Source organism: Lepus europaeus, chromosome 7 (assembly GCF_033115175.1).
Source record: "Lepus europaeus isolate LE1 chromosome 7, mLepTim1.pri, whole genome shotgun sequence".
In the NCBI taxonomy this organism is placed as follows: domain Eukaryota; kingdom Metazoa; phylum Chordata; class Mammalia; order Lagomorpha; family Leporidae; genus Lepus; species Lepus europaeus.
Genome location: NC_084833.1, coordinates 93,508,124 through 93,534,058, shown reverse-complemented (window position 1 = coordinate 93,534,058; position 25,935 = coordinate 93,508,124). Strand labels below are relative to the sequence as shown.

At 38.3% G+C, this 25,935-nt stretch overlaps 1 protein-coding gene across 1 annotated transcript; it reads left to right on the top strand.

Moving 5' to 3' along the window:
• The first annotated feature begins 3,809 nt into the window (after window positions 1–3,809).
• Window positions 3,810–25,669, top strand: LOC133763893 (caspase-13-like). Its single transcript, XM_062197597.1, has 9 exons — window positions 3,810–3,816; window positions 4,522–4,786; window positions 7,774–7,847; window positions 10,098–10,213; window positions 11,218–11,391; window positions 15,903–16,137; window positions 17,909–18,052; window positions 18,908–19,014; window positions 25,571–25,669. Exons 1-9 carry the CDS (start codon window positions 3,810–3,812, stop codon window positions 25,667–25,669), a joined length of 1,221 nt encoding a protein of 406 aa, XP_062053581.1.
• Window positions 25,670–25,935: the final 266 nt, after the last annotated feature.

Below are 25,935 nucleotides of genomic sequence, written 5' to 3'. Positions count from 1 at the left end.
TTCCATTTACTGCTTCACTGCTGAAGTGGCTACAATGGCTGGAAATGAGCAAGCCAAAACCAGGTGCCTAGATGAGTAGCAGGGGACCAAGTATTTGTGCCACTTGCCACCCTTTTTCCAGGCACATTAGCAGGGAGCTGGATCAGAAATGGAGCACTTGTTATGGAATCAGCACTCTGCTATGGAACGGTGGTGTTAAAAGTGGAGGCTAAACCTGCTGGATCACAACAGCAGCCACAGAGCCCTTTAAATCCATCTTCTGTCTGAAATTCTATTAGAGTATTGTTAGTCTCTCCTACCATTTAGCAGATCCTACACTCTCTACTCTTGTGATGTGTTCTTCCTTGTGAATGCTTTTGTCCCTCAACCCGCCTTAGACCTTCTGAAAGCAGACCCTTATTCAGTATCAACTTCCTTGTCTTCTCAGAGGACTTGATGCAGTGCTCTGACTGGTGTTTTGTGATACTAGAGACAGCTGACGTAGGATGGGGAAAACTGAGTTCTCATTCACACTCCTCTCAACCCTCTGACAAGTATGCAGGTTCATTATTCATCAGAGGAAGATGCTATTGCTTGCCTGTGCTGTCTAGCTCACAAGGTGCTTGTAAGGACACAGTTTTTAAATAAGTACATATGGCATAGCACCTGCTTGCAGAGCAGTACAGAATAATAACACTAATCTAACAATCAATGCAATGTATTAGGCTCTTACTATGTGCCAGACACCTGCCAGCTCTTTCTACACCCAGTTTCTAATAGACACCCTGACATAATAATGAAGAGCTAGATTCTTTAGCCAGACTCCCTGAATTTGATATAGAGCACCCCATAACTGATTGGAGAAGTTGTTGCAGAACCATCAAAAGTGGATCCACTCAGCTGAAATGTGGCGAGCTAAATACAGATGCCAGGGTGGTAGAAGAACAGCAGCATAAATTGCAAATTGCAGAGTGAAGATATGGGCAGTCATTGCCTAATTCCCTGGATTTCTGAAGTGTCAGGAATAAAAGTTCTTGTAGGTTGAAGTTGGAGCTGAGAGGTGCATGTTTAGCTAGAAACCAAGATCGTGTTTGGTCTGCAGTGCTCAAGGCCCTCCTTCAATTTGTTGGTGATATTGTGTTATGGATATTTGATGATGGCAAGGTGGGCTCCCATCATCCTGGGTCTGTGTGCAGGTGGCTGTTACATTTTACCCAGGGCCTGGGATTCCTGGAAAAGAAATCCCTTAAGGCAAGACTGAACATCAAGATACTATCTATAGAGGAGATAAATGACCTCATGAATCTAGTGATTAGAAATCCTGTAGGGCTAATTTGATTAAGATGTTGATTTGCAATTATAAAAACAGGAAAAAGAAACTTAGCTAAGGAAGGGTGTGGTGGAATGAGAAGGCCATACCAAGATGGCCGCTGGCAAGCAAGCATCAGTTACTCAGGAATGGCTTTAGAACCCACCTTGCAACGGAACCTGCCTGGCAACAGGCTGTGATTGGTTAGGGCATAAACCACCCCTTGACTGGATTGGCTGCCTTGGCTACATAAGCTGCTGTACCAACTGAAATAAACGAGTCTGCTGGCTGCTCGCTTCTGGGCTACTTTCACCCGTCTCCTGATTCCTGGTGTCTGTGTGGTGACTCTGCGCCTTTTGCCCCCACCGTGCTCCTCTCAGTACGAATCCAGAGCAACAGAAGGGAGACTGGGAAATTGTGACAGACCAGGTTCTGATGGGATCTAGCATCTGGATCCAAGGAATTGTATAAGGCTTCAGTTTAAGATTTGAATTCAGGTTCTGCAACTTGCTCTATGGCATCAGGCAAGATGTTTAATCTCTGCATCTCTGGTTTCCCATTTGTAAAATACACCTAATAATGTTACTCATCTCATCAGATCATCGTGTTTATTACATAAAAAATTGAAATGTAAATGTAAAATACACAATATAAGTGTTTGTTAAATAAGCTTTGTCAATCCACAAAATAATATTTCCTTATTTCCTTCTTCTTATAATAATAATTATTATTATTGTTACTATTGCTATCCCCAATGTATACTTAAAATGACTGAGGGTAAGTAACTTATCCAGGATGACAACATATAAGTAAGAGAGCAAGAATCTTACCCTCCCATTTCTTAACTGAGAAGCTACAGAGTTTTAACATGGGGTGAGATTCAGCAAAGTCTGGACATAATTTTGTCACAGTTGGGACAGTGTTACAGTAGATCACAGTAGATTACAGGTAGATCACAGCCATGCTGCTTAACATCTTACAACACACAGGACATCTTCCCATAATAAAGAATTATCAGGATCAAAAGGATAATCATGGTGCTGGCACTGGGGCATGGCAGGTAAGGCCACCACCTGCAGTGTCGGTATCCCATGTGGGCACCAGTTTGAGTCCTGGCTGCTGTACTTTGTATCCAGCTCTCTGCCATGACCTAAAAAAGCAGTGGAAGATGGCCCAAGTCCTTGGGCCTCTGCCTCCATGTGGAAGACGCAGAAGAGGCTTCTGTCTCCTGGTTTCAGATTGGCATAGCTTCGGCCATTGAGGCCATCTGGGGAATGAACTGGAAGATTGAGGACCTTGCAATCCCTCTGACTCTACCTCTCTGTAACTCTTCCTTTCAAATAAATAAATCTTAAAAAATGATAGTCATATTGCTAGATAAGGACATCAGTTAGATTTGGATTTTAGTAACTCAACAGATATTTGTATAATATAAATATTTCTCAAGTACTAGATAAATATTTTTGTGCAACATTTGGAACATATCTAACTATGAGTTTATATTTTTATTTGTTAAATTTAGTTAGCTATAGTGTTTCATCAGTTCTTCGTGAACTCCCCTAAGTTGATGACACATGAGGTACCTCTATTTAGAGGGAGGAAAATGAGTCTCAGAAAAGACAGATTTTTTGGCAGTGGTCATGGAGCTTGAAAGTGTTAAAAACTAGTCATAGATATAGGAATCTTGTATATTTTAGACCATTGATATTTTCATATACTCTATCAGACCTTAATTTATTGACTCAGAAATTTGGCACATGGCTGTGATTAAAGTGAATCAAGTGACTGCTAACAGATGGGAAATTATTGAACTTAATGCCTTGATACTAGTGGTCTTTGGAGCCATGGGGTGGGGTTGTGTCCAGAAGGGAACTATAGCAGGCATTCTCAAGCATCTGAGGTGCCAGGTATAAGCCTGGCATCCTCCTTGGTCTTTTTTTCACACTGATTTTGGTGTTTTTATACTAAAATAAAGGCGGAGGCCAAGGACAGACATTATTTTAAATCTTTTTATTTTCTCTTTCATTAAAGTTGCTAATGGGATTAAATGACACCATGGAGCTCATTTCCTATGAGAGCTGGAACACATGTGTAAATGGCAGAGGCGAGAAAGAGAAACTGCTGCATGGGCCTCTCTATGATACAGCAACTTGATGGATATCAGCTAGGAAAGTCATTCATGCCTCTGGGAGATAGTTCTAGTTCTGCTGAAGAGCCATCTAAGAATGTGAAGAGGGGACCATGGGTTTGAAGGCTTAGTAGTAAATACAATTGATTTAATTTTTCAGTTTAGCAAGTTCTCAAGGTAATACTTAATTGTATTACCTATTCTTTTATATGAAAGAATCCTAAAAGATGAAAAGGGATCTCATTGATAAAGCATGCCCACACCTACATATTTGTACCCATAGAAACAAATAAACAGCCCCATGCCCTGTCTGACAGGAAGAGCCTGTTTGCTGTTTGCTGTCAGGTTTTTTTTTTTTTTTCCTTACCGCATAAGAAGAGAGCTGCGGCAGCCATGGCTGGTAAGTGGTAAGACTTCTTTAAAACCAGGCTAAATCTTTAGAAGATATATTTGAGGGACTGATTTGATTTGTTTTGTTTTGTCTTTTTACTGGGTTCTATCATTTGTGTGAGCCACATTTAGCTATAGAAAAAAGGAAGGAGCCTTCCCTGATGTATATTCTCTCAGGATCTGCATTGAAAGTCACCTGGGAAATGAGCTTTAGGAACCCACAAGCTAGATTTGCCTGGCATTTCAAAAGGAAAAGTGAATTCCAAGATGATGTGTTACTGTTTTCTGATGTTCTTTTGTGAACTGAATGCTCAGATGTCTAAACATGACTGAGGTTCAGAATACACTTAGTAGAACTGCCATGGACTGTTGCCCCTAAGTGAAAGAAATGAAAATTATATGATGATAATTTACTCTGATTTCTGTGGACAAAGTCCCAAAGTAGTAGAACAGATGGGTCTCTGGACCCTGCTTGGTAACTCACCAAAGCAGAACATGAAGCATGGTTTGTTTAAGGATAGTCATATTTAGACTTACCTTAATCAGAATATTTGGGGTAGGTGTTCATAGCCTTCTAAGAATACAATTGCTATACCCTTCCTTGGGATAGCTTACCAATGAAGAAGAAATAAGAAAATGGAGAGCCCCAGTTACTGAGGTAACAGAGTCACATTTCTTAAGTTACTTATCAGTTTCAATATTGTACTTCCAACAGATAAGAGGCTAAAGGAAAAAAGGAAATTATTTGTTGATTCAGTGTCTGAGGACACACTTCATAACTTGCTGGATGATGTACTACATGAAAAATTGCTGAACCAAGAGGAGATTGAAAAGGTGAAAAAGGGAAATATTGCAGCAACAGCCAAGACCCATAGCTTAATTGACTCAGTGATCCCCAAAGGGTCCCGTGCCTGTCAAGTATTTATTGATCATATCTGCCAGAGGGATTCCACCCTTGCTTACACTGGGGTTTTCTTCAGGTAAGATTCTGAATTTTTAAAAAATAATAATCAACTAATAATTAATTAATTCATTTTATAAATAAAATTGTAGAAATCTATGTAATATAATGTAATTTTCAGACAAATGAATTCATTGTAGAATGAGTAAATCAAGCTAAGTAACATAACCATTGCTGGGTCTTAGTCCACCCGTACAAGGATGGACTGGGTCCGAGGAAAGGTGAGTGCGCTGCTCGCCCGTTCCCCAGCCTCCCGAACCTGGAGACAATCAGACGCAGCGGGGAGCCAAGTCTAGCAAGGACTCATTTACTTCGTGCAAAACAGAACCTTTTATAGTACAAAACTGTAGAGTCATTGGGGCAGGGCTAAGGACCAACCAATCACTTAAAAAATCACCTTACGGGGGGATTTCTATAGGACTAGCCATATGTCTATACACTTGTTACTAGTTTTGTTACCTCCCCTGATGTTGCACAGCCAATCAGTTTTAGTGGTAAACAACTTTGGATTCCGCCCACCTTACTTCCCCTGGGCACCATCATGTAACTAATTTCCCCACAAACCATCAGTGCACATGCTTCTATTTTCTGGTTAGAATTGTTAAAATCTATTGTCTAAATACTTTCAAGTGTATAATATACCATTATTAATTGTAATCATCTCCTCAGTTTTATTTAATGAGTATATCCACTTGTCCTTATATCTTGCTAGGCAGTATCTGCTTTCTTATTTGTTTGCCATATAACAGATGAGTCAGCACCTCTTTTGCTTGACATCTAATCATCCTCAGGCACCCAGTCACACTGACCTGCTCTTCCATTTCTCATTTGCTTTGTTCATATGTTCCTATGCAATTCTACCAGGTCCCTATTTCATGTGTTGACTGTTGTATCTTACCCTTAATTTTTATAGAACATTTCTGATTGATGATAGTAATACAGTCATATGGAAATAATTTGGAAGACTATCCTACTTTCTTTTGGAAAAAAAAAAGAGACAAAGATCTTTACATTGGTTTTGATAGCAGGACCTTGTGGTTCATGGAGTTCTTGAGGACAAGTTAGAAACATCTTCATTTCCCCAACTTTCTACTCCTTTGCTTTACACACATTTTTTGATCCACCTCTACATCGACGTGTTCACCTCTAAAATATATGACTCTAAGTTTTCCAGCAATTACAGAATCAATCCATTATCTCTTCTAAGTAAAGTGTAATGTGTCATTCTTATCCATCCTTGATTATATTTAGAAACCTTAAGAACGTTTCTCAAAGTGTCCTTATACCAAATCCAAAAGCTTTGCTTCATAAATGGTACTGAATATCAATGCAAGGTAAGAGAATCCAAATGATAGTACTTAATAAAATGTCATTCCAGACAGTGAAACACTTTGCACTCCCATTACCTTCTGACTGTCCTAAGGTCAAAGCCTACCATTCTTAACATGGCATATCTCTCCAGTCTCAGCTTCCATATCACTATGCAAACCCCTTCTTGCTCCAGCCACTTGGGTTTCTTCTAACAGAATGCAATCATTCTCATTTTAAGGGCCTTGTACCAGCAGCCAGACATCCTTCATCTTAACTTGTTAGATGCAAACTTCATTTAAGAAGCATTTTCACCTAAATTGTTGGAACTCGGTAGATCATTCGTCTATCCATTTTTTCATTCATTTTTCAATGAAAACTTTAACTATAGTCAGTCATTCCTTTTAGGTTTATAAATATGTAACATTAAACAAAATATGGATTTGAGATTCTCCTAGGGAATGGATGACAATTAGAAATAAAAAATATATAAAATGATTGCAGAGAATGGTGAGAGTTACTAAGAAAAAAGAAGAAAAATATGTGTTGGGTTAGGGTAGAAAACAGTAAGTTGAGATCATGCCAACAATTTGAATATCAAAATTCATTGTTTCATAGATATGGGGAGAAAGCACCTAAAAAGAGAGGCCAATACGTGCAAAGATCAAATGAAGCAACTGGCATGGATGCCTGGGAAATACATAGAAAAATAATGAATGTTGCTAAACAAGAATTTGAAGAAGTCAAAGTTCAGATAGGAACTTTTTTTCATATAGATGTCATAGAAAGCCCACATGAATATCATCTTAAATGTGATGATGGGTCATTGCCAAATTCTATTCAGCACCAGTGCCAGTGGAATTGATCAGAAAGCAAAGTTACAGAAACCCTTAACATTCTAAGTGCCTTCTCACAGAAGGAATTGTATGTTTGTCTGAAATATACCCACAATTGTGATCTGAATTTTATTTTTAAACTGATTAATTTTAAACTGATTTTTGAAGCTTTTTGCTTTCAAAGATACTACGCTAAAAACAAAAGTGTAGGAAATGAGTTTCAGAAGTGAAGAAGGAGAAAGTCTGATTTATCTTTTTTTAAATAATTATTTATTTAAATATAGAGTTACAGAGACAGAGACACAGAGAGAGTGAGAGAACAAATCTTCCATCTGCTGGTTCACTCCCCATATGACTATAAAAACCAGGGCTGGGCCAGGCTGAAGTGAGGAGCAAAGAGCTTTATTCAGGTCTCCCATGTGGATACCGAAGCATAAGGATGTGGGTCATCTTTTGCTGCTTTTCCAGGCACATTAGCAGGGAACTGGATCAGAAGAAGAGCAGCCAGGACAAGAATTGGCTCCTATGTGGGATGCCAGTGTCAAGAGCAGCAGTTTAACTAACAATGCTACATGCCAGCCCCTAATTTATCTTTTTAGAAAGCCATTTGGGTCACTATTTAGACAATGGAATACAGTAGGTTTTAAACAAAAGTATAGATAAGACTTTGAGGCTACTTCACTGACTCTTATTGGAGATTATGGTTGCTGGGAATGGGAGGGGTGTGGAGTAATATCTGACCTGAAAATGTATGTTACAGGTAGAGTTAATATGTGCTGATGGAAAGGATCTGGAGTTCTAATTAAGGAAATTTTTAGATTTGCATTCAGGCAAGTAAATGAAGAGTTGCATCTTTCATTAGGAAGATGAAACATAAGAGAACAGCAGGGTTTGAGGACAGCAAGGGTTTGGATGAAATTCAAAAGGATATATTAAGTAAAGACGTCAATTATATGAGTTTGGACATAAGAAGAGCTGACAACAAACAGCTGGCACCTATCACCTTAGCAACATGGGAATAGATGAGATCACTATGTGATAAATGATAAATGGAAGCCTTAAACCTAGCTTCAGGATAATTTCTGGAATCCTAGGAATCAAAGACAACAATAAACTCTAGATTAGAATAACTCCCCTCAATCTACAAGCATGATGGCAGATGAGGAAGCATTACTATTTTGTGATTTAATGTGTCCTATCCATGGGTATAAAATAACTAACTCTGATCCACTATATTCTGAATCTGCCTTATTTTCATAGTGATTGGAAAATGATAATTTTCAATAATTATATAAAATTTAATATGTATAAGAATGACTCCAAGTACTCCCATCATATTAAATTATGGAGTCCCCAAAAAATCTAATGAAAGAGGGGCTGTATTTACCCTAGTTTTCATTTGGGGAAGCTGAAAATTAGAGACATCAAGTAATCTAGTCTCCATGTCAGATAGGGTGTAGATTTGGGGTATTCAAGTCTGCTCCCAAAGTCCATCTTTTTATTTATTTATTTAATTTATTTGAGAGAGAGAGAGAGAGAGAGAGAGAGAGAGAGAGATCTCCCCTCCACTGTTTCATTCAAATGGCCACAACTGGTCAAACCAGAAGCCAGGAGCTTCATCTGGGTCTCCCATGTGGGTGCAGGGCCCCAGTAGCTGGTGCCCAAATGGGATGCTGGCATTGCAGGCAGTGGCTTAACTCGTTATGCCACAATGCAGGCCCCCCTCATGTCCATCCTTAGGACTATTAAGCTGTAGTAACTCTTGTACAAGAAAACCTTCCTAACCTGTGATGTTAAAGTTAGAAGTCTATGAGAGTACTGTTACTTGTGACCTTGTATCATGTACATTGTTAATTCTGATTATTCCTGATTATTATTCTGATTAATTACTCCACTCTAGGTTTATAGCAACTACAACCAAAACCAAAACCTAAACCTAAACCTGAAAAAAAAAACAAACAAAAAACACTCTTTTGTCAAGTTGCTTTTCCTTCTTCAAGGCACATGTGGAGCTTGCTTACCTATTTCCCAAATTGAAAACCAGAGACTTCTCTGGGAGGAATTACTATAAACATTGTCCAGTTCAAACTTGCCCTCCTGGTGATTTTCAACATGCTTTCTCCAGTTGATTGACTTCTGTTCTGAACTCTGGCTCCTCAGCATGTCAGCTCTTTCCCCACAGCAGACCAGGGGCTGTCCTTCATTCCGTCCTAGATATTCCACAGCTTGCCAGGGAAAGGGAAACAACAAACAAAACCTATCCTCCCTTGTTCCGTTGATGTAAGCAAAAGTAACCTTTTACAGTAACTGAGGAGAAACAAGAGAAGTTGGCATGGTGGTGCAATGAGTTGAGCTGAGTTTGTGACATTGGCATCCCATATCATAGCCCCAGTTCAAGTCTCAGCTGCTTCTATTCTGATCCCACTGTTAATGCTTCTGGGAAAGCAGCAGATGATGGCTCAAGTGTTTGGGCCCCTACCACCCATGTGGGAGACCCAGTTAGAATTCAGGGATCCTGCTTTGGCCTATACTGGTCCCAGCCACTGCAGTCATTTAAAGTTTAGAACCAGTGAATGGATGAATGGAAAACACACACTCTCTCTCCTTATGCCCTCACTCCGTTGCTATGCCCTTCAAATAAGTAAATAATAAAAAATAAATTAGTTTTCCAAAGGGTAGCATTTTTAATGGAGAAATAGAGTACAACATTTGTACTGAAAATTGAAAGAGGTAAGAGGGAGCTATCTATTCAAAACATGAGATCATTCTTAATAGTTCTTAAGGATAGCCTGACAATCCTTATGAATCAGAGATCAGATTTAATGGAGATTCTTACTGAACTCTGCGAACGGGGACAGATTAACAGAGTCCAATTGGACCTTTTTTCTTCTAGTATTTACCACCAAATCACATGCATTTACTTCTCCATGTTGAGTAGGTATCTTAATCTGATGATTGTCTTCACAAAGGAGCTTCCTCTCTTGTCTCACCACAGTTCATTTATGTTAATCTAACATCAGACAAAACTGTAATTCTTATCAGCTAAGATATATTTTTACAGAGGTTATTTCTGTCCTCCAAGAGAATGAATACTCTTCTCTATGTTTACTGGGGTTATATAGAGCATGGGACCCAACAAGAAAACCAGATATGAGATGACACAACTCTCACTATGCTGTTTTGCAGAAACCCTTGCCAAAACCCATGCTAGAACAGACGTGCCATCTGCAGAACCTCCAGGTACACTCAAGCTTTGTCCTCGTGAAAACTTCTTGAAACTTTGCAGAACAGCAGCTGGAAAGGTGAGATGGTCAATGAATAGAATGGATGATAAAGTGAAGTGGTAAGATTCCATAAACAGGGACCAGCATTGTGACAAAGAAGGTTAAACTGTCCCTTGGGACACTGGCCTCACATATTGAAGGCAGATTTCAGTCCAAGCTGCTCTGCTTCTGTTGTAGTTCCCTGCTAATGCTCCTGAGGAAGCAGCGGAAGATGGCCCAAGTACTTGGGCCCTTGTGACCCATGTGGGGGACCCAGATAGAGTTCCAGGTTCCTAGCTTTGGTCTGGGCAAGCCCTTGCTATTGCAGCCATTTGGGTAGTGAACCAGATAAAGTAAGATATCTTTCTCTTTCTCTCTGTCTATTCTATTCTTTGTTACTCTGATAGTAAAAATAAATAATTAAATATTTAAAGAAAAGATTCCATAGATACAAAATACACAGAGGACCTGAGAATGATATCATTTTATGCTATATCTTCAGTCATTATGAAGGTTAAAAATTATGAGTATTTTCATACTATTAGGATCCTGGCTGGTAGGTAATAAAAAGGAAAATTAGAAATGTGATAATGAAATAGTTAATTATGTTCTGATTCATTATATATTAATGTATCTCTCTCCATATATATATGTATATATATATATGATATTATAAAATAATACTTTCATGGTGAGGGGAGATAAAGGCTTGGTCATAATTAATGCAGACTAAAGTCCATGGGAAATATTTTTAGTGTTTATAGAATTTGATATTGGTCTTGAACATTAAGTAAGGTTTGAATAAATGGAAGGGAGAGTAGAGAGGTAGTACTCTAGCCTACCCTACAAGGTCATTCAATAAATAACCCATGTCATTTGTAATTCATCACTGTGATGTTTTGCTCTTTTAGTCACGATCTGTGTAACAGTCTATTCCTCACTTGTTAGTTGAGGGGATAACTAACTATACTGTGTACAGTGAGATGAAATATGATGCATTTCTTCTTGCTATTTGATTCATTTAACTTGTCATCATTCTGTAGATCTATCCAATAAGAGAGAAAGGGGACCGCACTCGTATGGCCCTCATCATCTGTAACACAGAGTTTGACCATCTTCCAAGGCGCAATGGATCCACTCATGACATCAAAGGGATGAAAGGTCTGCTTGAGGCCCTAGACTATAGAGTGGATGTGAAAGAGAATCTCACAGCCAAGGTAAGTGCCTTCCCTATGCAGTACATGCCCATATACCTCTAATAAAGAACTGGTTTTGTAATCTTGGGGATATTCATTTAACTTTTTTGGAACTTACTTTATTCAACTTTGACATGAAGAAAGCTAAAACTGATATCTACAATTGCCTGTATCTCTTTTGACTGGTATATATAAACACACATATAGATATATGTTTATGTAATTATACACTCATGTGCACATATATATGTATGTAAGTTTAAGCCCAATGTAGTCATTTCTACAACATTTTACCACGGTGGTATTACTTTACTTAGGCAATACTCACACATATACATACACATACATACTTTATGACAGCATGTACAGAGAGTTGTAGAAAGGGTTCACCCAAGAGTCACTATACTTATGGAAAACATAGTTACAGACAAAATTGTGGCAACATAGAAGGGTGTGAGTGCATGAAGTGGAAGAATAAGTTCTCCCTCACCCATAGTTTCATGTCTGCAATATCTATTATCTGAGGTCAACCTTGGTAGCTCTGGTTAAAAATATTAATGGGAAACTCCAGAAATAAATAATTTGTTTTAAATAGCATTTATCATAGGATATGGGCACATCATTATAACAACTGTATTTTATTATTAGTTATCATTGTTAATCTCTCCCAATGCTCAATGCATAAATTTAACTTTATCATAGGTACAATAAGAGAACTTCAAAAAGCTCCTGGGGGCCGGCACCGTGGCTCAATAGGCTAATCCTCCACCTACAGTGCCAGCACCCCGGGTTCTAATCCCAGTCGGGGCGCCGGATTCTGTCCTGTTGCCCCTCTTCCAGTCCAGCTCTCTGCTATGGCCTGGGAGTGCAGTGGAGGATGGCCCAGGTCCTTGGACCCTGCACCTGCATGGGAGACCAGGAGAAGCACCTGGCTCCAGGCTTCAGATCAGCGTGGTGCGCCAGTCGTAGCACGCCGGTCGCAGTGGCCATTGTGGGGTGAACCAATGGAAAAAGGAAGACCTTTCTCTCTGTCTCTCTCTCTCTCACTGTCCACTCTGCCTGTCAAAAATAAAAAATAAAATAAAAAATTTTAAAAAGCTCATGGGAAATAAAATTATAATGTAAATTTATCTTGGTGTAAAAACTTGAAATCCATGTGTACATTTTTAATAATATGCACTTCATGAACTTTTTGATATCTCCTCATATACATAGATTTCAAAAATGGTGTACCCAAGGAAGTTTTTATTTTAATTACCTTTTTCAGAATTTTATGATATACCCTTGTATTTGTAGGAAAAACAGTATATATATACTATTTGATATTTTAGGGTTTTGAACATCCACTGGGGGTCTTCAAGCATAATCCCCAGAGGTAGTGGAGAATTACTGTAACCTGACACTTCTCTTCAAAACTTCAAGCGACAAGTAATTCAAATAATTCAGTTGTAAGTATAGATATATAGCGAAAGTGAAAGGATAGAGAGGCTAGAAACAAGCCACTTCATGACTACATGTATGAACAATTGATTTCAACAATGGTGTCAAGACTGCTCAATAAAGAAAGGCAATATTTTCCTTTACAACAATTGATTATGGAGAAATTGGATATTATCTTGCAAAAGAATGGTGTTGAAACTTATCTTACTTTTTTCCAGATAGAATATTAATATGTCAAAATGAATAAAATATCTAAACTTAAGAGATAAAACTATAAAACTCACAGGAGAGGGGCTGGCCCTGTTGCTCAGCAGCTAAAGCTCCAGCCTACAGTGCTGGTGTGCTATATGGGCGCTGGGACAAGTCCTGGCTGCTTCACTTCTGATCCAGCTCTCTGCTATATCCTGGGAGAGCAGTAGAATATAGCCAAGTCCTAGGGTCCTTGTACCCACGTGGGAGACCTCAAAGAAGCTCCTAGCTCCTGGCTCCTGGCTTTGGACTGGTTCAGTTCTGGCCACTGTGGCCATTTGGGGAATGAACCAGCTGATGGAAGACCTCTTTCTCTCTCTCTGTTTTTACCTTTCTATGTAATTCTGCCTTTCAAATAAAGAAATCTTTAAAATAAAAAAAAAACTCTTGAGAGAAAATATTGAAGGAAACTATGTGACCTTGAAATTGGAAAGAAATTCATAAGCATGTCTCCACATATACAGTAAATAAAATAAAAAATTGATAATAAATAGGAACTCAAAAAATTAAGAACAGTGACACCCTAGAGAATATAAATACAAAAGTGAAAACAAAACCTACAGAACGGGAGAAAATGGTTGCATATGTTATATCTGATCAGGAACAAGTATCCAGAATTAATGAAGGATTCCTAAAACTCAAAAAAAAAAAAAAAGCAACAATAAATATCCAAATAATCAAATTCAAAAATACACAAATAAATTCAACAAACATTTCTTCAAACAAGATAGAAAAATGGTCAAAAAACACATGAAAAGTTTCTCAACATCATTACTCATTTGGGAAATGGATATTAAAACTGCACTGAGAGGGGCCGACACCATGGCGCACTAGGTTAATCTTCCGCCTGTGGCGCCAGCATCCCATATGGGCACCGGTTCTAGTCCAGGTTGCTCCTCTTCCACTCCAGCTCTCTGCTGTGGCCTGGGAAAGCAGTGGAGGATGGTCCAAGTGCTTGGGCCCCTGCACCCTCATGGGAGACCAGGAGGAAGCACCTGGCTCCTGGCTTCGGATTGGCACAGCTCCAGCCTTTGGGGCCACTTGGGGAGTGAACCAATGGAAGGAAGACCTCTCTCTCTCTCTCTCTCTCTCTCTCTCTCTCTCTCTCTCTCTCTTTCTCTCACTTCTGTAACTCTGCCTGTCAAATAAATAAATAAAATCTTAAAAAAAAAAAAAACTGCACTGAGAAACCACTTCATACCTTCTAAAATGGCAATGATAATAAGAAGAACAAGGAAAAGGAAGGATATGGCAAGGAAGGCAGGAGAGAGAAGACAAACAAGAAGTCTATGCTGGCTAGATGTGCAGAAATCTAAACCTTTATAAATGGCTGATAGGAATGTATAGTGATGTGGTAACTATGGCAACTTTGGCAAACTCAGTGGTTTCTTTTTATTGATATATTTGCTTATTTGAAAGTCAGAAATACATAGAAAAGGAGAGACAGAGAATGATCTTCCATCCACTGGTTCACTCTCCAAATGGTCGCAATGGGTAGGGCTGTGCCAGGCTGAAGCCAGGAGTCAGGAGTTTCATCTGAGACTCCCACATGGGTGCAGGGGTGCAAGCACTTGGGCTTTCCTCCATCGCTTTCCGAGGTACATTAGCAAGGAGCTGGATTGGAAGTGGAGCAGCTGGGACTTGAACTTGGATCCATATAGGATGCCAGAACTATAGACTTACCCCACTGCGCCACAGCACCAGCCCCAGTTTGGTGGTTCCTTAAAGGGTTACAGTATTAAGTGAGCTAACTATACTCCTAAATATATTTATATAAAAAAGAATTGAAAGCAGAGACTCAAGCATATATTATTGTGCCAGTGTTCACTGCAGGATTTTCCTAAAAGCTAGATGTGGTAATATCAACTGCCTATCAACTCAGTCAGTGTGTAGATAGAATGGATACTGATTCACATGTAAAAATGAATATTTGCTATAACACAGATAGGCTCCCAAACTTTGTCCTTAGTGAAATAATCCAGAAACATCAGGACAAACATTGTATGATTCCACTTTTAAAACATGCTTAGAATAGGAAAATTCATAGATCAAAATAAAATATTTACCAGTGAATTAGAAGCTAAAGTTTAATGGCCACACTTTTTCTTTGTTGGAGATGATGTGAAAGTTGTAGGTATTGACAGTAATGATAGTTGCCTATCCCCATTTAGATGTTTTTAATCCTACTGAATTATTCATTTACAAATAGTTAAAATGATATATATTACGTACATTAATTTTTGCCAACACCAAAAAATGAATGATGAACAAATAAGGAAAATTTGAAGAAGAGTTTTGATACATCTTCCTGAGTTACTGTGCTACCTACAATATTAACAGCAATAACAAAATAAATGACAACAATTTTCATTTCTGACTACCTACTATAGATTAGCCACTGTGATATGGCAGGCACTTTACACTGATTCTTTCCATTTCTCTAAGCATCACTAGTAAAAGGGCCAGAGTTGTGGCACAGTGGGTAAAGCCACCAGCTGTAGCATCAGCATCCCCTGTGAGTGCTGGTTCATGTCCCAGCTGCTCCACTCCCAATCCAGTTCTCTGCTAATGGCCTGGGAAAAGCCATGAAAGATGGCCCAGTACCTGGGATCCTGAATCCACATGGGAGACCTGGAAGAACGTCCCGGCACCTCGCTTTGGACTGGCCCAACGCTGGCTGTTGTGACCACCTAGGCAGTGAAAAAGAGGATGGAAGATCTCTGTGTGTCTCCCACTCTCTCTGTACTTCTGACTTCCAAATAAATAAATCTTTTTTAAAAAGGCATCATTGATTTAAAGAGCAGATATGATGGCGTGATGTTTAAAGATTTGCTTCCTTTCAGGCCACAGAGAAAGTATTAAGAACATTTGCTTCCTGGCCAGAGCACCGAAACTCAGACAGCACATTCTTGGTGTTCATGTCCCATGGCGTCTTAGATGGTTTCTGTGGAGTTGAACATCAGGATGAAAAACCAGATGTGTTGCCTTATGACACTGTATTCCAGATTTTTAATAACTGCAACTGTTCTCATTTGAAGGACAAACCCAAAGTCATCATCATCCAGGCCTGCAGAGGTGGTGAGTTCTGATGTGTCCAGAGGTCAGAGTGATGTGTATCCTGTAGGATGAGGCTTGCACTGTATGTTTTATATCTAGTATTATGTGCACCAAGCCTCACTTTAGTGCAATTATACCAGACTGAAAACAGCTTTTAGGAGTAAAAGAAACTGGCATAAAATTTAAATGTAAAAAAATGCCATTCACTAGTGAACCTTAGCAAGTGGCAATGATGTTAATCTTATTTCTAAATTATTTTTACATTGAATTATTAAAATGCTAACCTGAAAAGATTGTAATTTCTGGGTGTGTGTCATACAGCAGCAGGTGAAACTGCAACTTGGGAAGCCTGCATTTCACATCAGAGTGCTTGTTCAAGTTATGACTACTTTGCTTCTGATCCTGTCTCCTGTTAATGCATGCAAGGAGTCATCAGATGATGGATCAAGTACCTGTGCTCCCACCATTCAAGAGGGAGACCTGGATGGAATTCCAGGCTTCTGGCTTCAGCTTGGCCTAGCCCTAGCGATTGCAGGGATTTGGGGAGTGAAACAACAGATGGACGATCTCTCTCTATTTCTCTCTCTTTCTCTCTCTGCTTACCTTTCATATAGATGAAAATAAATGAGTAAACATTTAAAAACGTCTTTAATTTCAGCATTTACTAGTCAAAATTTCATGATCTCTGATTAGAAAAGTATTTCACATGATAGTGAGTAAATTAAATTTAAATACAATGCAAAGAAATTAAAATAAATCAGGCCCAAAAGACTACATACATGAAGGCCAATGTAGTATAGTGGGTTAAGCCACTGCCTAAAAACACCATCACTCCCTAAGGGTGCCAGTTTAAGTTCTGGCTGCTCCTCTTCTTATCCAGCTCCCTGTGAATGTGCCTGGGAATATAGCAGACGATGGCCCATATGCTTGGGCCCCTGCACCCATGTGGGGGACCCAGAAGTTCCTGCCTCCTGGCTTTGGCTTAGTTCAGTCCCAGCTCTTGTGGCCATTTGAGGAGTGAAGAGTAGATGGAAGACCTCTCTCTCTCCTTTCTTTCTCTGTAACTCTGCCTTTCAAATGGATTAAAATAAATCTTTTTTTTTAAAGTCTACATACATAAGGCATTTGGAAAATGACAGAGTGTAGAGACAAAGATTAAATGATGTCAGAGGCTGAGGACAAATCATTCTTTATCTTGATTGTAGTGGTAGCTACATGATTGCATATATTTGTCAAAATGGATTAAATTATATATCTAAAGAAGGTAAATTTTACTAAATGTAAATTATACCCTAATACAGCAAAACCAAATTATTTTGACACTGCTTTTTTCCTATAGATTTTTTAATGCAAAATTTAATGTAATTATCAATCTAAGAATGGCTTGGAAGAAGTAGCTGTGAGAAAGGAAAGGAAATGAAGAGTGGTTTAAAAATTTTTGGGTCATTCTTGAATAGAGTAAATCTTTCTTTCCTTGGCTTTGTATTGTTGCTTTTCTATCATTAAACCAGAAACTGCTCCCTTCACAAAGGAACTGTCAAAAGTAGTCTTTAGCAATATTACTTCCTGATCAATGAAAATCTTTCAGGTCCAGAAGATGGCTGCAATTGACATTTTGATGGATGTGAGCAGTGATAAGGTTGTGTTAGCCTATATTGTATGTGTGTGCATTGTGTGTGCAAGTATGCAAAATTAACTGGAGAAACTCCATAAAGAGTATCTTATTTGTTTAATTGTCAAGGGATTACTAAAATGAGATTATCAGTGAATAACAATGAAATTTTCTCTGTAGCAAACAGTGGAGAGGCGTGGGTCAGTGACTCTCAAGCAGGCTCAGTAGAAAGCCCTTCACAGTCTCCACTGAACCTGACTCATGACAGTGTCAACAAGACCCATGTGGAGAAGGACTTTGTCGCCTTTTACTCTTCAACACCACGTATGTGTCTTTCATTGGTGGGTAAGGGTTTGTGGAGATGAATCCTGCCTACATGATTTGGCCCATTGTTGCAGGCAAAGACACAGACTAAGAGTCTTGGAAGGGACTTTTAAAGTTCCATTCAAGTTTCTGGAACCTTGTGTCTACCTTCATAATATTCATATTCATAGTAAGTGATGGGTCAGTAGGCACTGACTATTACTATTCTACAACACACTTTTTTTTTTTTTACTGTTGAGAAAAATTTTTAAAGAGAAAGAAAATGTGATCTCCTCTTCAAAAAGTGTGTTATCTTATTTGGAAAGCAAGAAACCTAGGTGTGCAACTTCATTAAAAATTCACCAAGTAATGGGTAGTGCCTGGTAAAGTAAAATTGCAACCTAGGTGTAGTAAATAGTTTTAAAGGACCAATTTCATATAACTTCACACATAAGGTGATATAATTTTAAAAAGGAGATAGGTAGTAGAGACATGAGAATCCCCAGCAGGGTAAAAAGCCTGAGAAAAACAGACAAAAATATTTAACCTCTCTAAGCAAAAATGTTCTTACTTAATATACACTACTGTTTAGTTACTTTTATCTATAAATTTACACATTTATACTTATCTATACAGATGAGTACATTTTTATCCATTAATTATCACCAGACTGCCAGGTAAAGGCAAAGGAGTTGAGGCATGCAAAAAAATAAATAAGTTGCAAGGATGAATGCTGGCAGCATTTGCTAGATATGAATCCAAGTTAGTTTGACTCTGTAGTCTCAGTAAAACAATAAAAACAATCACAGTCTCTATGAATTTTTTTTGAAAGCAAGAAGGTTTTAGTTCAAGATGTATAATATTTTTTATTCACAGATAATGTTTCCTGGAGAAGTCCAAAGGGTTCTTTCTTCATCACAAAACTGATAGACCATGTCCAAACTTATGCTTGGGATTGTCACCTGACAGAAATATTTATGAAGGTAAGATCACATTATCTGTTCCATAAATTTGTTTAATCATATACTCTAAAATAAATGTCTGTGATAACCAACCTATGTATTTTATAAAACTGATGGGAGAGCTTATACACCTTGGCAAATCTGGCTCTTTAATTATTTCCAAAGTACTAAGCTCAAATAGTCAAAGAAAGTTAATACATGCTTATCCTCTGCATCAAAATATTAAAAATTTTAGTTAGGGAAACAAATATAGAGGAGGAAAATACATTCTATGAAGATCATTTGTGATGTAGGCTAATGTTTACCTGATAAAATTATGGGAAAACATCAGTATAAAACTTTTTGATAATTTTTACACAATTCCAGCATAAACAATAATTGATATGACTCACAGCATGTAAATAACAGTAAATACATCTTTCCCAACTAAAAAAATAATGAAATGGAGTGGGGAGAAATGAGGACTCTTGGGTTACTACTAATGTTTTATTCTCAATTTGGTATAGTTTATAATTGTTATCAAAAGACAAAAAACTTATATATCTGACACTTCTGTGTATTTCCTGGTATGTAAATTGAATTTCAATAAATGCTTTAAAAATTAAATAAAAAATAATAATTAGAACTTCCTGTTACAGATCATGAATTAGAAATGAACAGACACGGCCGGCGCCGTGGCTCAGTAGGCTAATCCTCCGCCTTGCGGGGCCGGCACACCGGGTTCTAGTCCCAGTCGGGGCACCGATCCTGTCCCGGTTGCCCCTCTTCCAGGCCAGCTCTCTGCTGTGGCCAGGGAGTGCAGTGGAGGATGGCCCAAGTCCTTGGGCCCTGCACCCCATGGGAGACCAGGAGAAGCACCTGGCTCCTGCCATCGGGTCAGCGTGGTGCGCCGGCCACAGTGCGCCTACCGCGGCAGCCATTGGAGGGTGAACCAACGGCAAAAAGGAAGACCTTTCTCTCTGTCTCCCTCTACTGTCCACTCTGCCTGTCAAAAATAAAAATAAAAAATAAAAAAAATTTAAAAAAAAGAAATGAACAGACACAACTTTTGCTTTCAAAGATTATAGTTTAGTAATAATAATAGTAAAAGCACAGGAATCAAAGATATGTCCTTTTTAATTTCCAGAGAAAAGTATAACAAGTTTCTTTGATGGGAAAAGATGTCAGTTCTGCAAGATGTGATTATCTATACAGTGGAAGCTTGATGGAAGAAGGCAATTTTTTTTTTATTTCTGCCTGGTTTAAAAAAGTATCTATTGACTTATAGGATAAAAATCTAATGTTGACAAATCCTGAAATAAAAATTTATAGTTAAAATATGCATATCAAATTCTTCTGCTTCTAGTCAACAGGATTTCACAAAGGGTGGATTTACACCCCTGTTTAAAACAAACACACAAACAAAAAATAAATAAAATACTGAAGTTAGGGGCAAAAAGCAAGGAAGGACTCTGATCCCTGAGAGATGGTATGTAAATAATGTCAAGTGATTATGTTAGAAGAATTTCCAGGGATGCAGAAGCAAGACAGGAGCTGGCAGACTCAAGAGTAGAGGAGACATAGTTGAGACTCCAGGGAGAAGAAAGTGGCAAGAGTTCACATTTATGTTACCAAAGAGGAGGCAACTTTAGGAATCTCTAGGAAATCTTCACCAAGTATTTGCTGCATGTAAGAAAACTACTTGAGTCACAGGAAAGAAGTACCCTAAGAGATTACAGCAAACAATATCATGGCATTCATGTAGAGCTGGAAGTGTTCCTAATCCCACCAGAAATAGTACAGAAAAAAATCTCAAAATTTGCCTGCAGAAGACTCACAGAATCTGGGCAAAGTTAATTGGAAGAAAGAGCTCCTGGCTAAACCATCTCTGATGTTTCCTAACAAACCACAAAGTGATCAAACTGTTACCAATAGCAAAATGCACACAATTGAAAAGCATAGACTTTTATGTATATACATATATATACACACACATATATAAAATACCTAAATTAAATATATATATATATATACACAAAACACCTAAATTAAATATATAAGCATACACACACACATACACACACAGACAACAGCATACCTTGAAACATTTGTGGGAAACTGGAATTAAAAATAAATTTATTTTGCTGAAAAAATGTGAGATCCATTGATATTTTGAATATTATTAATACAGAGAACAGATTTCATGTACTTCAAATACAATTTCAATAAGATACCTATACGTCCTTCCCTCTCTCAATCCCCTCCTTCCTTCCTTTTATTTCCTTTAATTTTTGAATATTCCATGAATCTTCTGACAATTCCTTGCATATGTATATGTGTTGTGTGTGCATGAATACAGAAATGTTCAGCATTTAAAATATAAAAATATAGAAAATATTAAGCATGCACAAAACAGGAAAATAAAAGCTATTATTAGCAGAATAACTACTGAATAAAAACTGATCCATAACTAATACAGATGGTAGGATATCATAAAAGGACAACAAGCAGTTATTGTAATTGTTTTCCTCAATTCAGATAGTTAAGTAGAGTCATGGAAAATCTAAAATACCTAAATTAAATCATCATGTATGAAAACTGTAATGTGTTAGATGAAAACTACATTGAGTGGGCTGGCTTAATAACAGTTTAGATATTAAAGAAGAGAAAGCAGTAAACTTGAAGAAACTGCAAAATGAAGCAGAGAACAGAAAAAATAAAAGAAAAAAAGAACAAATTATCAGTTAGTGGTGGACAAATATAAGAGGCCTAAGACATAGATACATGGTGTTTTGAAAATGGAGGAACAAGATAATATCTGAAGAATGGTCAACATATTCTCAAATGTAATAAATGTTACAAACTCACAGATTCCAGGAGGGCAACAAACATGAAGCATGGAAATAATGGAAAAATAATCCAGCAAGGTTCATCTATCTTATCCTAATTTCTTTAAGCCATTAATAAGACAAAAATTTTAAAAAGTAAAAGGAAATGAGGCATGTACAGAAAATGAGGTTATATACAGAAAAGCAATGGAAAAAATATCAGAAGATTATCAGTAACAATGCATTTTTGAAAGCAGTATTATCAATTAAGTCCTAAAATTCTAAGTCTAGAAAAATAGAAAAATGTGTTACAAAAACAAGAATGAAATTAAAAAAAAAATTTCCAGCCATGCAAAAACTGAAATATTCTATTACTAGTAGTTTTTCTCTCTGAGAAATGTTAAAGAAGTCAATCAGGCAGAAGGAAACGTATAACAAATGAAAATACAGATCCCCAGAAAAAGGAGTTAAAGTACTGGCAATATAACTACATGGATGAATGGACACTCACACACACACACACCCACATACACACTCATGTGTGCACATGGGGACTTCAAAAAGTTTATGGAAAATGTGAATACAAGATAAGTTTGTTCAGTGTATGGACACTGGGACAGGTACAAAGGACCTGTGACCTCCTGCAATGACCTATATCCTGTCTAATGTGGAAGATGCGAACTAGCTGGCCACTTCATGTCTTTCATGTTGTTTAGATTCCATGGACTTACCAAAAAAAAAAAATAATAATAACCATTTTCAATAACTTTTTCAACACAGGAGACAGTTGGGCTGTGGAATGCTTTTTGCCTAAAAGATTTTTTTAAAGAAAAGATTTGGCCGGTGCCACAGCTCACTTGGCTAATCCTCCGCCTGCAGCGCCGGCACACTGGGTTCTAGTCCCAGTTGGGGTGCCAGATTCTGTCCCGGTTTCTCCTCTTCCAGGCCAGCTCTCTGCTGTGGCCCCGGGAATGCAATGGAGGATGGCCCAAGTGCTTGGGCCCTGCACCTTCGTGGGAGCCCAGGAAGAAGCACCTGGCTCCTGGCTTCCAATCGGTGCAGCATGCCAGCCGCAGCGTGCAGGCCATAGCGGCCGTTTGGGGGGTGAACCAACAGAAGGAAGACCTTTCTCTCTGTCTCTCTCTCACTGTCTAACTCTGCCTGTCAAGAAAAAAAAAGATTTATCAATTTTATTTGAAAAGCAAAATGTCAGGGAGAGGAGAGAGAAAAAGATTTTCCTTTGCTGGTTCACTTTCCAAAAGCCTATAACAGGGGAAGCTGGGCAAGGCCAAAGCCAGGAGCCAGCAACTTCATGCAGGTCTCAGGTGTGAGTGGCAAGAATCCAAATATACGGAAGAATGAGAAAAACATAATGCATTTTGGTTGGTTTGAAGATGGGGCCATATAAGAAGGAATGAAGGGATGGCTTCCAAGAGAAGAAAGTAGCTTCAGAAGACAGAGGACAGGAGGCAAGAACCTCTTGAATAAGCTCAGAAACAGATACTTTCTTCAAATCTCCATCAGGGAAAATCCCATGATTTTAGTCTTTAGAGAACATAAACCAAGAATGCGGGAGCTAGCATTGTGACGTAGCTGGTAAAGCCACCACTAGAAACTCTAGCATCTCATATGGGCACCAACCCATGTCCTGGCTGCTTCACTTCTGATCCATCTCCCTGCTAATGGCCTGGGAAAAGTAGCAGATGATGGCTAAGTGCTTCTGTTCTTGCCAGTCATGCGGTAAATCTGTTGAATTTCCTGGCTATTGGCTGCGGCCTGGCTCGGCCCTGCCTTTGTGGCCATTTGGGGAGTAAACCAGTGGATGGAAGATTTTCTTTCTATCCCTCTCCCCACCTCCTCTCCTCTTCCCCCTCTCTCTCTCCCTCCCCCTCCCTCTCTACATCCCTCTCTCTCCATCTGTAACTGACTTTCAAATGAAATAAATATTACAAAAAAAAAAAAAAAAAAAAAGCTTGGACTGCAGTCCATTCCACCTGGATTTCTAACCTACATAATTTGAGACATTAAATTAGTATTGCTTGCATCAGCTAAGTTTGTGGTAATTTGTTTTAGCAACAACAGAAAATGAAATCTGCGTCTATAACAATTATGCAATGTTGCATTTTTTGTTTGAAACTCACCAATAGTCTAGACATTTGTTAAAGATTGGCAGATTGTAGACACATGGTTTTATTTGTAGGGTCTATATTAGGTTCTATTGGTCTATGAATCTGTTTTATGCCAATATTATGCTGCTTTAATTACTGTCATTTTGTAATAAATTTTAAAGTTCAGTAAGTTTTTGTAAGTCTTTTGAGTAACAAAATATGTTAGCAGACTTACAAAGTTGTTAAATAAGTCCTCAAGTTAACTTCTTAAATATCTGCATGTCTTTAATCCTTTAAATTTAAGAGTACAATTTAAAACTAATGAAATATGCAATATTGGCATACAGAGAGGCAGTCTTTATGCAATAACTAGAGGTCACATGTCATATTCTTTAAATTTATGTTGGAAACTGACATTAATCATAACATACATACAAACATACACACACACAAAGGTACTTCAAAATGTTCATGAAACATGAAATTAATATAAATTTATCTTGGTGCAAACATATTTTGAAATGCATGCATAGTTCTTTTTCACAATATGTATTTTCTGCAAACTTCTTGAAGACCCATGATATATTTTTGTTTGCTTGTATCAATTATTCCTCAATGGAATTCTTTTTAAAGAAATATAATGAAGGCCGGCGCCGTGGCTCAGTAGGCTAATCCTCCGCCTTGCGGCGCCGGCATACCAGGTTCTAGTCCCGGTCGGGGCACCGATCCTGTCCCGGTTGCCCCTCTTCCAGGCCAGCTCTCTGCTGTGGCCAGGGAGTGCAGTGGAGGATGGCCCAAGTCCTTGGGCCCTGCACCCCATGGGAGACCAGGAGAAGCACCTGGCTCCTGCCATCGGATCAGCGCGGTGCGCCAGCCGCAGCGCGCCTACCGCGGCGGCCATTGGAGGGTGAACCAACGGCAAAGGAAGACCTTTCTCTCTGTCTCTCTCTCACTGTCCACTCTGCCTGTCAAAAATAAAAAAATAAAAAAAAAGAAATATAATGATTGCAGTTAATTGGGTAAGTATATTGTTTACTATGACTGCAATAACAAAGTATAAGAGAAGGAGTGATCTAAACAATGGACATTTATTTTCTCACAGCCCTGGAGGCTAGAAGTTCAAAACGAAGGTGTGGGAAAATTCGGTTTCTTTTGAGGTCTCTCCCCTTTGCTTGCAGATGTCTTCTGTCTCCTTGTATCCTCACCTAGTGTTTTCTCTATGATATCATCTCTGATATCTCCCTGCCTAGCTAAACTTCCTGTGCTTATAAGGACACTAGTTATCTTAGTTTAAGGCCTTATTTTAACTTAATGACCTCTATAAAACCCTTTTTTAAATTCAATTACATTCAGAGGTAATAGAGGTTATGATTTCAACATCAATTTGGAGAGAACACAGCTAAGCCCATAACCCTGAGGTCTTAGATTCTATGGAGATACACTTGAAGCTAAAATTTAGGTTCTGACTTGGATATTAAGTTACTGATGTCAGTGAGAAGTTGTCAGCATAATTAAGAATTTGGTTCCTTCTTAGAACTGTTAAACTCTTCTTCGCTTACATCTTGCATTTCAATCCCAGGCATCATCATGCTCATTCATAATGCAGTGGGTTCTCTAATTCTATGCAATGAGTGAGACTGAAAACTTTCTTTTTACTTTTAGGTTCAACAATCATTTGAAAACCCAAATGTCAAAATCCAAATGCCTTCAATTGACAGACAAACTTTGACCAGGCTCTTTTACCTTTTCCCAGGAAATTAAAATTAGTAAGTATCTCTACATGATGTGAACAAATTAGACAATGAATTAGGGTAGAAGAAAGAGTGGTGATATGCTGTGCATTAGTGGACTACACAATATTTTGCATTTATTGTTTTGTTCTGTCATTATTCTAAAAAGTGCCACCCTGTTTTTGACTATGGACTAGTAACTGATAATAGTTCTATATTTCTGGAATAATTAAGTCAAAATCTTGTCTAAAATTTTTGAAACAACTATTTTCAGATATTAAACAGTGGAAATAGTGG